Source organism: Arachis ipaensis, chromosome B05 (assembly GCF_000816755.2).
Source record: "Arachis ipaensis cultivar K30076 chromosome B05, Araip1.1, whole genome shotgun sequence".
NCBI classification, from domain to species: Eukaryota; Viridiplantae; Streptophyta; class Magnoliopsida; order Fabales; family Fabaceae; genus Arachis; species Arachis ipaensis.
In genome coordinates, this window is record NC_029789.2 from 137,144,590 (window position 1) to 137,162,246 (window position 17,657).

General features: G+C 35.5%; 3 protein-coding genes across 3 annotated transcripts; 1 reads left to right on the forward strand and 2 right to left on the reverse strand.

Annotated features, from left to right (window-relative positions):
- On the reverse strand, positions 4,481 to 6,878 carry LOC107644365. Its single transcript, XM_016348203.2, has 3 exons — positions 6,185 to 6,878; positions 5,809 to 5,880; positions 4,481 to 4,823 (listed from the first exon to the last, which is right to left on the reverse strand). The coding sequence occupies exons 1-3, from the start codon at positions 6,803 to 6,805 to the stop codon at positions 4,770 to 4,772; spliced, it is 747 nt and encodes a 248-aa protein (XP_016203689.1). The 5' UTR covers positions 6,806 to 6,878; the 3' UTR covers positions 4,481 to 4,769.
- Positions 10,897 to 12,057, forward strand: LOC110263045 (protein MAIN-LIKE 2-like). Its single transcript, XM_021103572.1, has 2 exons — positions 10,897 to 10,998; positions 11,529 to 12,057. The coding sequence occupies exons 1-2, from the start codon at positions 10,933 to 10,935 to the stop codon at positions 11,847 to 11,849; spliced, it is 387 nt and encodes a 128-aa protein (XP_020959231.1). The 5' UTR covers positions 10,897 to 10,932; the 3' UTR covers positions 11,850 to 12,057.
- Positions 14,098 to 14,967, reverse strand: LOC107641269. The gene has a single exon (XM_016344764.1). It carries the CDS (start codon positions 14,965 to 14,967, stop codon positions 14,098 to 14,100), a length of 870 nt encoding a protein of 289 aa, XP_016200250.1.

Sequence of the window (17,657 nt, forward strand, 5' to 3'; positions counted from 1 at the left end):
AAAGAATTATAAAAAAATTATATACTTAACAAAAATCACCAATTTTTATGTATAATAATATATTATTTTTATAATTATTCTTGTAAAAAATTGCATCAAAATTCAATCTCTAAAATATTTTTTGAAAATATATATTTATTGTTGGGTATTGGTGTTGTGTTTTTAAATTATTTGAAAACATTTTTGTCAATAGTAAAATTCGAGCGTATTTTTGTCAGCGTTTAAATAATTCAGGGGTGTTTTTGGTGGTTAACCCATAAATTTATAATATTGTCATTTATTAGGCACAATGAGAATTGAGTGTAGTATAGAAGAAATTAATCCCCATACGGTACGAACCTCATTTAGTTAGAAGATATGTCGGTATTCAATGCTTAATTGTATTTCTCAAATAGAATTGCCTTCTTATGGTAATATATATAAATTCAATATATGCCATAAAAATTAAAAATAATGCTAGAAAACTAATTTTTAGTTAACATTAGTTAATTTTTAAAAAAAAAATATTTTAAATTTTTAGATTCTAAATCATAAACCCTTAACCAGTTAACCCTACATCATAAATAATAAATCTTAAATTCTAAGTTGATTAATGTTGATTAATTAAAAATTAGATTTTTATATTTTTTTAAATTAAATATAATAATAACCACTCATTTTTTATTAATGCTTTGGAAAATACTTGAATATGTTGATGATTATACAAATACAAAGACTACCTAGAGTATACCAAACCATGAAATTTAGTTACAACTTGCAAGGAATGGTTATATGTAACAAGTTTTATAGTCAGTTTTCTAGCCACTAAAAGATAAATTCCGACGAAACAAAAATGGAGAGTACGAAACCAGAACCATATATGAAAAGGGTAACATTGAAATTGAATAGGTCCAAAGTAAAATCCAGTGGCGGTGGTGATGCTTCTGAAAGCATCCTCGTTTATATCCAACTTAGAAGCACATGCCTCACAGGAATTGTTCGTTCTTGGATCATCACAAACACCAGAGTCACTCCAACACACCCAGGTGGCTACAACTTAGACAGATGCCTTAACTATGTTCATCATTAGTAGTGGTCTGTGGGTCCCACCACACAAGTTTATTACCAAAATTTTGTTCTAGTATGTGTTTTGGACCAAGACAATGTTTGGTTTTGCTTTACCCTCTTTCACACACCATCACAAAAACAAGAAAAAAAAAAAAAAAAAAAAAAACCCACATGCATATAATTGCATACATACCTATACACGTATGTATAAAAAGCCTTAACACAACCACAAACCTATCCCAAAAGAATCTTTTCCAAAATGCCCTTTATGCCAAACTCCAAAAGGCGTTTACTTATGCACCACTTTTTTTCTTCTCTCTTTCTTTTCTTCTACAATAATGGTACACACACATCATATATATGACCCCTAGATTCTTTTCTTTTTGAACTCTTAACTTGAGAAAGAGTCATATATTTATATAATAATATTGCATATTATTAAGTAAAGGGGAAGAAGAGTTTTGAGGAGGAAAAAGAATTGAAGAAACAAATTAATGTGTTACCCGGGAGATCCTTATGTTAGCCAAGAAGGGCTTGATGTGGTGCATAGAAGATGGGTTGTTTTCCAGGTGGAAACCGCCGCAAGGCATGCACAAAGGGCAATGATGACGACTACACAGGCTCGTGGCGGCGACAGCTCCGGAGAGAATGGCCTTATGAAGCGATGCGTGTGCTCGCCGTCGCAGCATCCGGGGTCATTCCGGTGCAGGCAGCATCATGCAGAGTATGTGTGGCGTGGCAGAACAAATTAAGTGATGGTTGAACATTGATCTATAAGATGTATTTAATTCCAGTTAGTACATACATGAATGTTATAATATATTTATAATAGGCATGCTTATAAAATGTTATATATTTCCCCTTCTTTTCAGGATTGTGTGTGATATAATGATCACAAAGTTTGTTACGATACTAGTGTTTTCTCTTTTTATTGGAAGAGATGATACTAGTTTATGCAACTGGGGGGTTCTTTAAGTTCTTTATATATACTGTTGTGCTAAAATGGAGCAATACTATGGATATGGGCTCAAAAGGGAAAGATTATTGTGAATTTTTTGTTATTTAGGTTTATGATGACTGCAGAAACCATTCGACAATTCTTTGTTTTTTCCTCTGACTAATAAGGATGTTACTTTCTGAAACGAGAAAGATCAATCGCAGCATTTATTATTAAAATGCCATAACTTTTAAGTAATTTTTGTAAAGGTTGGTTGGAGTTAACTTCTCTCCTAGTTTAGTTAGTTTCCTGACAAAAACCGTTTCTGTATTTGTTTTGTGGCAGTGTGGCACATAGGAAGTTGTTCTAAACTAACTATTGTGTTTAACGCATTTATGTTCCGATGACATGTCAAAAAGTTTAAAAAGGAATATGATGTTGCTTTATAAAACCTAATCTATCTAGTTATTTATTTATTTTTTTCCTTTCTTTTTTCGTTATATAATTTTCTTTTGATTAGTTGTAGTTGCTCTCCTCTGAAAAATAGGTTCTTATTAATGTTTCTGTTGTTTTAATGGGAAATCCTACTTTATTTAGGGGCAATTTACGTAAATAAAATAATTGAAAAAAAAGTTTATGCAATACAATTTTATAAATTATCAGATGTAATTACAATATTTTAATTTGTATATAATCCACTACACCTTACTACTGTGGATTCTATTAACAAGTAAACTGCTACATTCTGCGACAGTTTAGTTCGAAAACACCAAGAGCATAAACTGCTACATCTTGTAGCGGTTTATGAAGGGATAAATGTACAGGATAATCCGCGATACCCTACAGCGGTTTCTTCATAACGTGGCTGCTTGGTAAATACCTATGTGTGTTTTTGGCAAACGCGTTGGAGAAAAAAAAGTGATTCCACTTCTGAACGCATGTTCACGTAAAGCTAAAATTTGTTACTTCTGCGTTCATGTTCATGGTGGCTGATCACTTCTCTAATGCGTTTGCCATAATCCATTACAGGGTATTGCGGATTAACCTGTGCATTTATTCCTTCATAAACCGCTACAGGATGTAGCGTCCTGTAGCGGGTTACGTATTAATGGAATCCGCAGTAGCGTGTAGCAGATTACATACAAATTGAAATGTTGCAATTGCGTCTGGTAATTTGTAATTGCGTAAGCTTTCTTTCTAATTGTTTTATTTGCGTAAATTGCCCTTTACCTAGTGCTATAGCCGTTAGTGGCTCTTTTTCTTTTTGTAATTTATTTCATTTATAAGTGAAATTATCTTTGTTAAGCAAAAAAAAAATTACAGTATATTCCTTGATTCAATTGTTAAGTATTTCTAAAATTTTATAAGTACATATATAATTGAATAACAGTAGTTTACACAAACAATAAACAACGATTGGACTGTCTTTATATATGATGACTAAAGCAAGACGTTAAGAACAAAGATGGTTAAGGAGAACAGTTTAAAGTATGTAATGCCTGTTGCTGGAAAATAAATCAGCAGTTAAATCACTTCATAATATGCCCATCTCTTAAAAAATTCCTTAACCATTGACTAGGTGTTGGGTGCAATAAGCAGTGTCTCTTAAATAACTCAATCTACTGATATCAATATAATGGTTTTACCTATGAAAACAGATCATAACACTGTTGGAATAGATCATGAAAGATTTTGTTAAGTATAATAGTTGCCATAAGAAATATATCAAAAGAACCTAATCTTTAAATTATAAGTTTATAACATAAATCTGCACTTAAAGTAATAAGTTTATTTTCCCATTAATTAAATGGCATGTTTTCCACCACCTAGAAATCACACCTTTTTGTTCATTTTGCCAGTGCTACATAACCCATTAATGAACACAGAATATTTGTTAAAGTAGACAGCAACCAGAAATTGGATTCTAGATAGCAACTTATCCACCACACGTGAAGAAGATATACCACCACCGAATTGAAAGTGAAGTGCACAATTCAATTTGACTGTAATGTGCTATAACCTGTGACATTTCAAAGCGCCGAACATTCTACATGTCACTACAATGACCTTCCTTTGATTTTGGGGTTAGAATCATCTCCCATGTTAGTTTTAAACTATATTATGTTAGGAAAAAGATAAACACAAATGCCTAAATTGGACCCTACAAATTCGAAGAGGACTATACGCATTCATAATACATGTATGATGTGTCTATCTCTCTCTCTTAACATTAACTTGGGCAGTTGGGCTTGTTCAAGATCAATCAAAGGATCTGAATCCTTGACTTTGATATGTCCACATTTTATTAAAATAATAGATAGAACAAAATGGAAGATCAATATATGTGTCCAGCAGAACCCTTTTTTTCCTTCCGGGGGTTGCGTCACATGTCACTAATCACTATGGTAGTAAATAGTATCCGCAAGAGCCAGGAGGTTCGATTTCTTTTAATCTATTTCTCTTTTACTAGAGATTCTAAGTTAACTAAACCAAGCATGATATCAATTGATTTAGTTTCATGATTGCTGAAAACACATTCTTTCGTAGGTTTATCAGGAAAACCAATTAATTTATTTCTCAATCACTGGACTAACAAAGCTCCTATCTCATCTACCTCATAGTACATAACAAATACGGATGCTGGTAATTTTTGGTCAATCAGAATTTACAAGGGTGTGTGTCATGTGTCAATCATATTCAAAATTATACAGCCTGGTAAAATTAATGCAAGGAACAGAACACACCACCGTGATATGAACAGAGCATGCTAAAGATTGCTACAGAGTCATGCATCTTCAGCTCCAACATTTGTGCTTTGATCCAGCTTATCACCCAGTGACTGAAGCAAATAAACAATAGATTAGCAAAGTTTTTCTGTATGAAACTGATGAATGCATTGAATAAATTATCTACTTAGCCACATGGTTTTCCATTGCCAAAACTAAAATGCAGGCCATGCAAGAATTGTATAAGCTAAGGACAACGCAATGTTTGTGGTAGATGTAATAACAATTGCAACGTTTGTGATGCTTACTAAAAAGCATATACAACTCAGTTTTTATTTTACAATGTTAAGAAGGTATTTACAAAACCTAAAATGAGTGGTTATGTTATGTATGCTTCTAGAACTAGTATTGAATGTATTTGAGAAGCATATCTGGATTTTATGAAACAAGGACAACTATAAAATCCAGGAAGCTTCCACCTAACAAAAATTGGTTTAAACTTGAAACTGGATAACCAAAATGAATACCAAGTACAATCAAAGGATCACAAAGCACGGTATTCTTCCAAGTCAGGACAATTATGCAGACTTAAAGAGAGACCCCAAATAAAGGTGTTTGGAAAAGGAAAGGAGGGAATCTAATACGTAGAATACACAGCTAGGAAAAAACTTTAATCAGCAATCAGTAATTGGTAACACAAGACAAACCAAATGCTGCCAAAAAAAGGGGGAATTATCGACATTAGTAGCATTTTTGGAAAAACAAAACATGCTATCCAAGCATAAATAAGAAGTATCCAGCAGTTCTATCTGGGTTTTTCAAATCAGCTAACGAAGTAATCCCCTGGCCCCTTGACCCAGCCTGGAAAAGCGAAGAATAGCAAAGATAGCCACAACTCTCCCCACGGCTTGAACCCGGGTCCTCTCACTTGAAGACCTTAGTTCACCTCCCCTTAACCATCCGGCAAAGGCTCATTGGCAATCCCACCAATTATTGAAAGGAAAAAAGCCATGAAATGAATCATTCATTGGCCACAAACATAGAGATAAACGACCAATCTATCATTCTTACAGAAGAAACAAAAATTCAGATTCTAACCTCAGGATAGCAGTCTTGACGAGCAATTGTCTGGTTTTTTACATTCACATACACTTCACATGACACAGTTGCCTGGATTCAGCATGGAAAAAAAAATCACAAAATAAGTTCCACTCAGAAAACATGAGAATTGGGGGGAAATATTCAGCAACTTGAACTTGCAAACCCTATTTTAGTCCCAAAATTATAGGCATCATTAATGGTGTAACCTACTTCATGTCCCCAAATATATCATTCCATACTCCCAAGATCAAATGAGTCTCTTAATAGTAAAATCAGTAGCAAATTTCATAGAAGGACCATTAAAACAATTTTCAGAAACCAGCATAATAAGATTTAGCTGAAAACTTAAATTGAGAAGTGAATCAGCACCTACCTTCAATGGAACATCGAAGAAGAACAACCCTAGCTTCCCTTCCACGCGCGTTTGTGTATCGAAGGGGATAACACCCTTAGCAAGATCCTCAAGCAAGTAGAAAGCGTCGTAGATCACCTCGAACCCATCAATGACCAGCGTGGCGTCCACGTAGGACGAGGCGCGCGCCTTGATCTTGCCTCCGGCGGCTTCCACCACCCCAAGCTGGCGGCCGCGGTACCCAATGGAAACAAAGAGGCGGTCATAAGTTACAGAGAAGAAGTCCTTGTTACGAACCTTAACGGTGACGGAGAAGGACACGTCGAGAACCGGTATCGGGTCAGCTCGGATGCCGATCCGGTTGAGGCGGATCCGAGCGAGGCGGATGTCCGGGTCGGAAGGGTAGATGAAGAAGACGGCGACAGCGAGAATGATGAAGAGGAAGAATAAGGCGGAGTAGCAGAGGCAGCGGCGGCGGCGGCGGCGGGAGGTGGTGTCGGGGTGGTAGCGGGGGAGAAGAACGACGACGTTTTGAGGTGGGGAATAAGAAGGGTAAGAATGGTAATTGCAAGGGACGGGATTAGGGTTTGAGGGAAGGGGAGAGTAAGGGACGAAATCGTCCTTCCCGTTCCCGGTGGTCATTCTGAATGATGATGGTACCTTTCACTGTGTCGTCTAGTCTCCTTCCGTATCGCACAAACACGTAATAAATCATCATCATAATTATAATTCTAACTAATACATCTATTAATACGTCTATTATTTTTGTTTTCTCCGACTAATTGGACTTTTTACATGTCAACTTTTTATAACTTATTTCTTAAATATTACCATTTTAGTAAGAAAAAATTGTTTTTGTATAAAGTTAATAATTAAAATTTATTAAATAATTTAATTAAATTATTATTTAATAAATTTTAATTATTAATTATTAATTTTATATAAAATTAATCATTTTTATTTTATATGTGCATCTTTGAATAGTATTTTTTGAGTCAACACATAAGAAAGAAAAGGCCTAGATGTCAAAATAATGGTATAGGGTAATAATATGCCTAATATCAGGGTGGTATAATTTTAATGAGTTCCAAAAATAATGACACGTTGATAAAGAAAAAGAAAACCAACTAATCTGTTGAAAATTTTAATTAATTTTAAGAAATAAAATTCCTTTGTTTAAAGAATCTCTCTAGCAGTTTGTTCTTATGCACGAATTCACTCACCCAAAACAACCATACCGATTATTGGTGTCACCTCTTTCACTCACTCATATCCGGACTAACACAAACTCGGTCAAATTCTCACTTGTTGAAAGAGAGAAAGAAAAATGAAGAGAGAACCAAGGAGAATGCGTCAGCAAAGAAAGGAAAGACTGACAATGGTAGTAAACTGAACATAAAGTATCAAATTAGTCTCTTAATTCAGTTTTGATTTTTAAAATTTAAAGTATTTTATTTTGGGATTTGAATTTTTTAAAGTTTGAATTTTACTTTAGAAAATAAAATGTAATCTCTCACTATTTATTTTATAAGTGAGACCAAAAATAAATATAAAAGAGAAATTATTCAAGAATAGAAGATCACACTTTATCTTCTAAAGTACAAATTTAAAATTTAAAAAATTCAAATTCTTTATTTTGAATTCAAAAAAATTTTATTTAACTTCAATATAATTTTACCGCCAAAATTAAATAATTAACGGAATTATGCTGAATTTTTTAACGGTTTTACTGTAGACTGTAGTAATTAAAATTTTTTATTTCAATTTATTTTTTTAAAAAATTTTAAAACCTTAAGTAAAATTAAGAATAAGATTTTAAATATTTTGTAAAAAAAATTAGTATACAAAAGTTTCAATTGTTTTTTCAGATAACTATTAAAAAATTTAGTAAAATAGTTATCCGTCTATTTTAGCATATATTGTCGTTAACGGTTCTATGATAAAATAAGATTAGAGATTAACGTGAGTTTTAAATGTTAAGTTGGAGAATTAAATTGTGTATATCAAAATTTTGAGAATCGGATTAAAATTTTAGTGTATCAATTTATTTTTTAAGAGAATAATTATTCAAATTAGTCTCTAAAAATTTTAAAAGTGGACATTTTAATTCCCAAAAAAATTATTACACAGATCAGTTTTCAATATTTTTCTTCGTCAGACATAACAATTTTCTGTCTATTTTCCAACGTGACTCACTAAATTCTTCAAGTATTTATTAGAAAAAGAGTATTAGTAAATATTATAATCGAAATAACTTTTAAAGTTAAGTAAAACCTATTTGATTTCTAGTATGGTATATTTTCAAAAAAAAAATATTATTAAACCATTCGTACTACATATACAATTCTAAATTCAACAAAAAGATATGTACAAAGACTCATATTCTTTTAAATGAAAAGCATATTATTGTGGTTTGATTAGTTTCACGTCTTGTTGTTTGTATATTTCATTTTATTATATTGAGTATTTTCTAACTCCAAGTCAGAAATATCTTATATTAAGAAGTGGTCCAAATATTGATTATATTCATGTGTATGTACTAAATAAGATTATAAGTAAATATGCTCATATATTTATCATATCATCACTAAATGCGCAATGAATAATATTCATTGTATCAATTACACCACATAAAAATTTAAGGTTAAAATTATTTTAATATAACTTAATTTTGTGTGATAGCTAAAAATTAAGTATCAAAGTTATTCTTCTATTTTTATTTGAATTTCAACATAATCATCAAATTATCAATTAATTCAAAAAGCTAATTGAATTTCTACTTCATATTAGACTAATTTAATATATACATCAATGTGGCATATATATATTATTTTTCTTTGATTTATAATGTGCAAAAGTTATGTTAACAAAAAAAAAAATCTTAACTGTCACATGTGCAAGTTTGCATGCCAACTCAGTATTTTCTGTTAATGAGTCATAGGGCTGGCAATTCATACTCTACACGCGGGTATCCAACCCGGTCCAACCCGTTCGGGTAGGGTAGGCTATTCGACCCACTGCGGGTAGAGTAGGGTACGGTCCGGGTATGTCTGCAAGTAGGGTAGGGTACAGATTTAGGGTGTACCCTATCCTATCCTACCCACACCTCATATATAATGAGTAAATTCCCATAATGGTCCTCGAGATTGACGCTGTGCACCAAAATCGTCCCTGAGATTCCGATTGCACCAATTACGTCCCTGATATTGGAAAAATTGCACCATAGTAGTCCCTGACCCGTTTTCGTTAACGGCGCGTTGACGTGACTTGATGAGTGGACCTTTGGTGACACGTGTCACATCATGGTTTGGCCACGTGTAACGGTATGATGACGTGTTGGTCAACGACACGTGGCATGCTGGCGTGGATGGGTATGCCACGTGTCACAATACTATTTTGCCACGTGTCAGATTATGCCACGTGTCGCAATGTTATTTGTCCACGTGTCATCCACTATGTCATCGTTACATGTGCACCAAATTGGTCCCTTACTTTGCATCAAATTACTCATTTTAGTCACTGAAATTGAATGTCGTGCACCAAATTAGTCTCTTCATCAGTTTTTTTCTCATTTTTTTATAAATTTAAAATTCTCAATATTTTTTATACACTAATTTTAATTATATTTTTTATTATACATATTTTATAATAAATTTTTTAATTAATAATGTTAACTTGTATCATTAGAGTATATGTTAACTAAAACCAAAACTTTATTATTGCCTCTTGTGTTTATTTGTATCTGTTTTAATACTGTTCAAGTCATGTTTATAATAAGTACTTGTATTGATTAATAGTGTAATATATGAAAAAGCTAAAAAAATAAAAAAAACTGATGAAGGGACTAATTTGGTGCACGACATTCAATTTCAGGGACTAAAATGAGTCATTTGATGTAAAGTAAGGGACCAATTTGGTGCACATGTAACGATGACATAGTGGATGACATGTGGACAAATAGCATTGCGACACGTGGCATAATCTGACACGTGGCAAAATAGTATTGTGACACGTAGCATACCCATTCACGTCAGCATGCCACGTGTCGTTGACCAACACGTCATCATACCGTTACACATGGCCAAACCATGAGGTGACACGTGTCACCAAAGGTCCACGTCATCAAGCCACGTCAGCGCGCCGTTAACGGAAAACGGGTCAGGGACTACTATGGTGCAATTTTTCCAATCTCAGGAACGTAATTGGTGCAATTGGAATCTCAGGGACGATTTTGGTGCACGGCGTCAATCTCGGGGAACATTATGGGGATTTACTCCATATATAACACATATTTTATAAAAATTAGGTATATAGTGAAGGAAGTGAGAGTTGAATCCACAACCTCCCTTATGTAATGACTTACAATAAATGAACAAACACTAAAACTAGTTAGTTAATTTAGTAATTTAGAACATTAGTTTTTATTTTTTATGTTATTAATAGGGCAATTTACGTTATTAAATTGTTTCACCCTCAATATTACGCAAATGCATTGTTTCCAAATCTAATACGCAAATACATTGATTCACAATTCTATATAAACCGCTACATCCAGCCGCGGTTTACGTGTGTGCGTGTGTGAGTGTAAACCGCTATAGGCTATAGCGGTTTACGTGTAGTGTGCTGCCTATATAAACCGTGGTGGTAGCCGCGGATTATGCATTTAGAGGGGTTGTGAAGTTTTTTAGAGAGAGGAAATTCTAGAGAGAGGTTAGAGCAAGTTGAGAGCGGGTCCGAGGTATCTCAGCGGCGACTTCCGGCGAGTTATCATGGCAGGCAGGACCTTGTACCGACTGAACGGTGTTGCGCATATTGCCGGTTCTATTGGTGACGAGGTTAGTTAATAATTATTTTTTTTTCTAGGCTTTGCATATGTTAGTCAGAAAAATGGTATGTAAGGTAGACGAACTAGAATTTATAGATTATTCCCTCTAGTTTGAAATTAGGTTTCGCATGCTAGGATGTTAGTTTAATGGGTTTGGTTTAGTATTTTGAGTTTTTCTTGTTAAGTTATAAATATGACTACTTAGCTGAATTTCAAATCCCTTCAATGAATGTTATTCTACATGGTGTTGGTTTAGTTTAGGGAAAGGGACAGTTGACGTTAGTGAATTATTTTAGTTTGGTTAGTGTATTTGTATGATATGTAGTTTTTAATTTTAAAGCTTTATAATATTTTTATATTTCTGGCTGTTATTTATTCAAATATGTGTGTTGTTATTTTTACTATCGTGATTAGGGAATTTTTTTTTATATAGGAGAATTTGTTGATGGTTTAAGATATTTGTATCCAGTTAGATAGGGGAATTTTTTTATGGATAGGAGAATTTAATTGGACTCTGTATTTATTTGCTGTTCTGTGCAGCCCACTAGGTGTATATACAGTGTGAGACGACAACAGAATATGCCCATGCATGAAAGGATCATCCCGTATTTAAAGAGGGCTGGATTGTACCATTTGGCCAGGCTAAACAGCCAATGGTTCTGGTTGGATGAGCCATTGGTTAGTGCGTTCGTTGAGAGGTGGCATCCTGAGACGCACACGTTCCATATGCCTTTCGGAGAGTGCACAGTGACATTGCAAGACGTGGCATTTCAGCTAGGGCTGCCTGTGGATGGGCATTTCGAGACCGCAGCTTACCAGCCACATATGACGGAGATGCATTCCCAGCCACCTGATTATTAGGGTCAGTATGTGGTGGATCTTAACGAGTCTGCAGGTAGCCCATTGGATACTTGGTTCACCATGGGGGGCACCCCCAGTCCGCGATTGGGTTAGACCATCCAGTTGATGACATTGGATAGGAGGCGGCCCGACCGACTCGAGTCAGGCATCCCGCTCGATGTGGGACAGGATCTCATCTCCTTGGTGACTTTCATGATGCAGCCCGAGATGATCGTGATGATTAGCACCATGTGTTGTATTTTTTCATTTTTCGTTATGTGGTTTATGTTCCGGTTATGGACTTTATGTTTATTCTCGTTGGATGAATGTTATTTTAGTCAGTTTTTACTTTATGTTTATGTTTATGGACTTTATGTTTATTGATCGTACAACTATGATGGAAATAAACCATGATAAATCTAGAAAGGTGATAAATAACTACTTGTATTAACATTAACATTTAAACCAATAAGACTTAGAACTCATCACTGATACAAACAGACACATTCGTAGTAACGAAGACTAAACTCAAAACTGGCAAAGTGATGCGTAAACTAACACAAACTAACTAAATCATGATAAATCTAGATGCCGCTAGTAGAACCTCACTGAGGGCAAACCCTTCGAGTATGACCGGGTTGCCTGCACAGGCCACACCTCTTAGGTCGGCCGGTGTCAGCGTCGTCCATGTTGTTGTGGATGCGGGTGGACCATGGTCGTCCTTCTCTTGCCCTTCTCATGCCCGGGTCGGGGATCACAGTCGACCCATCATATGGTGACCAAAGCCCCTCTGGAATACAAGGTGAAAAGGACATCTCATACACCTTAAAGACCTCAGACATGGTGTACACCTCATCGACATAAGTGGCCCAATCTAGCCGTGACTGCGCACAGCATGCGAGGGCATGGCAACAGGGGTAGTGCAGCGCCTGGAAGTATCCACAATCGCAGGTGCGATCCCTTAGAAAAACCCGATAGCTACCCAAAGAGAATTTGCCGGTGGGAGTCGTCTCAGCCACTGTATAGTCAAGGTGATGTCTATCAAACACAGTCACGGTGAAGCACCTCGAATCCTTCAGGTTACGCTCAATGGCCTTAACTAGTGCCTGTGAAAACTGGTGCCCGGACCCTAACTGTGCCTCTGCCGTGTGCCCCCAGACAACAAACAACTCCGCCAGCTAGAGATATGTCGACTTAACCAGAGACGTCACTGGTAGGTTTCTTGTGCCCTTCAAGACAGAGTTCACACACTCATAAATGTTGGTCGTCATGTGACCATATCTTCTCCCCCTATCCTTGTGTTGTGTCCACCTCTCATACTCCATTCTGTTTGCCCAATCGCACATGGTCGGATTCTCTGTCCTCATTATATCAAACCAATAGTCAAATTCTGCTTCCGTCTTTGCATACGCGGCATTTACCAGCCACCTCCTCGCATCCTGTCCCTTGAAAGTGAGGGCAAAATTTGCAGCAACATGCCGAATACAAAATGCCCGATAAGCATGGGGAGGTTGCCAACCACTATCGGGGGACTCTAGTGCAGCCTTGATGCCGTTGTGTCTATCAGAGATCACGAGAATACCTTGCTGTGGAGTGACATGTCTTCTAAGATTCGAAATAAAGTATGACCAAGACTCTGCATTTTCCCCCTCCACGAGTGCAAACGCAACAGGCAAAATATTCGAGTTACCATCCTGAGCGATCGCCAACAACAATGTCCCGCCATACTTGCCATAGAGGTGTGTTCCGTCGATGCTTACGAGCGGCTTACAGTGGCGGAATGCCTCAATACACGGAGGGAATGTCCAAAACATCCAATGAAAGTAGACTCTATCTTCATCAACTTGGTCACCCACTCTAATCGGGGAGGTCTTCAGTAGAGCAATGGAACCTTCCATCGTGGATGTGACCCCAAGGATCCACCGAGGCAAATCAGCATATGACTCCTCCCAATCGCCATATATCTGCGCTACTGCCTTCTGCTTCGCCAACCACACCTTCCGATAACTAGGCCTGAATCCATATGTCGCCTCCGTTACCTCTTGCAACACCTTAATCGACACCGACGCATCAGCTCTAACCAATGGAAAGATTCTCGCACAGATGACATGATAATCAAGTTGCTTGTGGTCGCTTGATATCGATGTGGCCATACACTTGTGCGGACCGTTGTACCTCCTAACTTCCCATGTGCTCTTCCTTTTCCGCATGACTATCCGAATCAACCACGTGCACCCGTTACCAAACTCCTTGCATCTCCCTTGGTATTTCAGATTGTCGACTCCATAACCTTGTACTCAACTCCACGCCGAATACTGTAATCTTTTACACTCAACACAGCTTCCTCTTTACTCTGGAATGATTGGCCAATCTGAAATTCAGTCAGAGGTGTCCCATCATGCATCCCCTGCCCATCGAATGTTGCATCTACATTTTGGTGTTGGCCGATGGCTTCCAAGTTCAAAGAAGAGAGGTGGGGAGGGTACTCTTGTGTTCCAGAACCGGAACCTCCATGGGTTGAACGTGTACCTCTTGGAATATCATCATCACTGTCCCCACCAATATCGACAGGCTCCTCATCCGAATCATCGTCACACAGTACATTCTCAACTCGATCCGGTCCGACATCACATTCAAAATCAGGTACAACAGGAGCAATATATGCATGAACAGCCCCAGCATGTTCGGGCTCAGGAATTGGAACTGCCGCTGCTACCACAGGCATCGATGTCGATGCACCACCGGCTGTGGTCGACTGAGGATTCGGTGCCGATGCCCCAGAGCTATCCACACTATCTTCCAACTTCGCAAGCAGCTCAGGTATCCTCACCTCCGGAAAACTACGCCTACAGTGAAACAAGACCTGCAGGTCTTCATCCGACCCGATCACGAAGGTCTCATATCTCACACCAGTTGACACAACGGCAATGGAAATCTTGTAAAATAACTTTTTTACCCACTTCGTCCCACAGATACCGAGCTTCCGTAATATGCTTAGCTTAATCTCTGCCAACGTATTCGATGATCGGATAAAAATACTAAGCGGTTCTCTATCTGTGAATTTTACACCATGTCTTTTGCTCTTTTGAATTTTTCCAGAGTAATGAACCAGAGCCACAAAACTATCCTCCCCCTCCATTTGTAAATAACACTCTACCTCTCCACATTTGGCCCCTCCATGGTTTATATAGGCAGCCCCATTCAGCACACTGCACGTAAACCGCTATAGTCTATAGCGGTTTACACTCACACACGCACACACGTAAACCGCGGCTGCCAGCAGCGGTTTACCCTCACACACGCACACACATAAACCGCGACTGGTTGTAGCGGTTTATGCACACCTGTAAACCGCTACTGCCAGTAGCGGTTTATATAGAATTGTGAATCAATGTATTTGCGTATTGGATTTGGAAACAATGCATTTGCATAATATTGAGGGTGAAACAATTTAATAACGTAAATTGCCCTTATTAATATGTATAAAATTCGAAATGATTGAATTTTATATTTACTTTGAAAAAATTTGATATTTCTGCGGGTAGAGTAGGGTTTAGAATTTTAGGGTGTGAGTAGTGTTAGGGTTGAGAGATTCTCAACTCGCGGGTAGAATATGATAGAGTTTTAATAAAATTTTTAACCCGCGGGTAGGGTTGGGGTACCCATTGCCAACCCTTTTGAGTCACACTGAAAAATAGACTAATTAAAGATTAATCTGTATATTACTTTTTTTAGAGACTAAAATATTCGATTTTAAAATTTTTTGAGATTAATTTAGATAATTATTCTCTCAAAAAATAGACTGAAGAATAATTTATTTACCAAAGTAAAATTTTAAAAATGTTTTTATAGATTAATTTTTTTTAAAAACTAAAATATCTATTTTATAAACTTTTGATGAGTAATTTAAATAATTATTCTAAATTAAATGAAGTGCTTGATTTGTTAATGGGGGTATTCTCTCACGCTTTTGTTTGTTTGGATATTTATTTAAAACTAACCAATAATCCATTTCCGCGATAGGTGTGATAGACTGATAGTGACTGAATTTTTATTAACAAGAAATCAGTCCAAAAACTAGAAGGATTGAAAATTTCAAAGTGGATTAGAATTAATATCTTGGATAGTGATATCTAGTTTATTTTATAAGAAATTTTATAATAAATATCTTTAAAATGATTCAATATATAAAAAATAAACTACTATTTCCAACTTTAAAATATTTTAGCATTGATAACTAATTCAATATCTCTCAATGATTAGACTATTTTGACCAAAACATCAAAATGGATAATTAATTTTTTCGAACTAATCAAATTTTCAATAAATATTGAGTTAGTTTATATATTTCATAACATTATATTGTCAAAGTTTAAACTTTATGGTTAAAGATAAGAATTTAATTTTAATATATTAATAGTGTAAAATATTTTACATAGTCGTATAATTATATTTATTTTTATATGATTATTCATGCAATCAATATAAAAAATAATTATTTTTTATTGATATATTATTATATAATTAAATATACGTATAAATTATTTTATATGAATACTACATCAAAATTAAATTTTAAAAATAATAGATGGGTGATATATAAAAGAAATAATTCTGTCGAGTATTGTTCCCTTTACAATAAGCTATATTAGTAATTAGTAGTGGAGAAAACAATTATAATGAGTCATAACATATATGATGGCAACGACTTTGGAGTGGCTATTTAGTCAAATGATTAGGATGGCGGGAAGTTGGTGCAAAAGTTAATCCAATGGTAGAAAATGCTACCCACATAGGCATTGAATTCTTTATGACCATGGGGACACAAATCAATTTCACCTTCATCTATCTTCATAATTGATGACCCTGTATAATTATTTATTCAACCTGTCAGCAATATTTAAGAGAAATGTACTATTTTCTATTTCTTTTTTTATTTTTTTTTTTCAGAAAGTAAAGAGAAGAAGGAGAGCAGATTTCTTCATCAGTTTGCTAAAAATCTCCTTGTTATATATCCCTCTTCTTGTCATGAGAAGCAATGATGCGAAGCCAGTTTCCCTAACAACATTTTTCGCATGCTCTGTTTTGTTCTGTCATAGTAATTATTGCACCGTGTGTGTTTTTTGAAACAAAAAGTTTAACACAATAAGATAGAACATTTAGAAAGTCTAAAATTATAATATAAACACTAAAAAAAAAATCGTAGTTATCTCTGACATTATTATTAACAATTAGACGAAACAAAGTTAACCTACTCTTTATATTTCCTAATCGATTTGGTAATAACTTTCGCAATGTCTGTTTCTTGATTTTTAAAAATTCTGGCATTCCTTTTTAACCACGTATTTTAAATAATAGCAAAAAAGTCAATCAGCCACTTGTTACATTTATTTTTTCTTACATGAGTTTCTGTCCAACTCTTAAAGTGTTGCTTAATGGTTCATGCAATAGACCAAAGTTTATTATAGGCGTATAACCAAGCACACTACACCTGTCACGTGAACTCACAGCCAATGAATAAGTGAAAATCATTCTCAGTTTCTTTTTTACATAAAACACAAACCATATCCCTGTGATCAATAATGCCCAATCTAATCAATCTTTCTTTAGTATTGACCTTACCAACTAACATAAATCAGATGAATAGCTCAACTCTTGGTGGTACTAGTCCTCTCCATATAGATCTAGTGAAACTATAACTCGTAATGTCCTCCGAGAGAGTCTCAGCTCGCAAAACCTACACAAATGAGTTAGAAGAATAAACTCCTGATCTATCAACTTTCCATATTATTCTGTCCTTCCTCTCACTTGTTAACCTGACAGATTGTA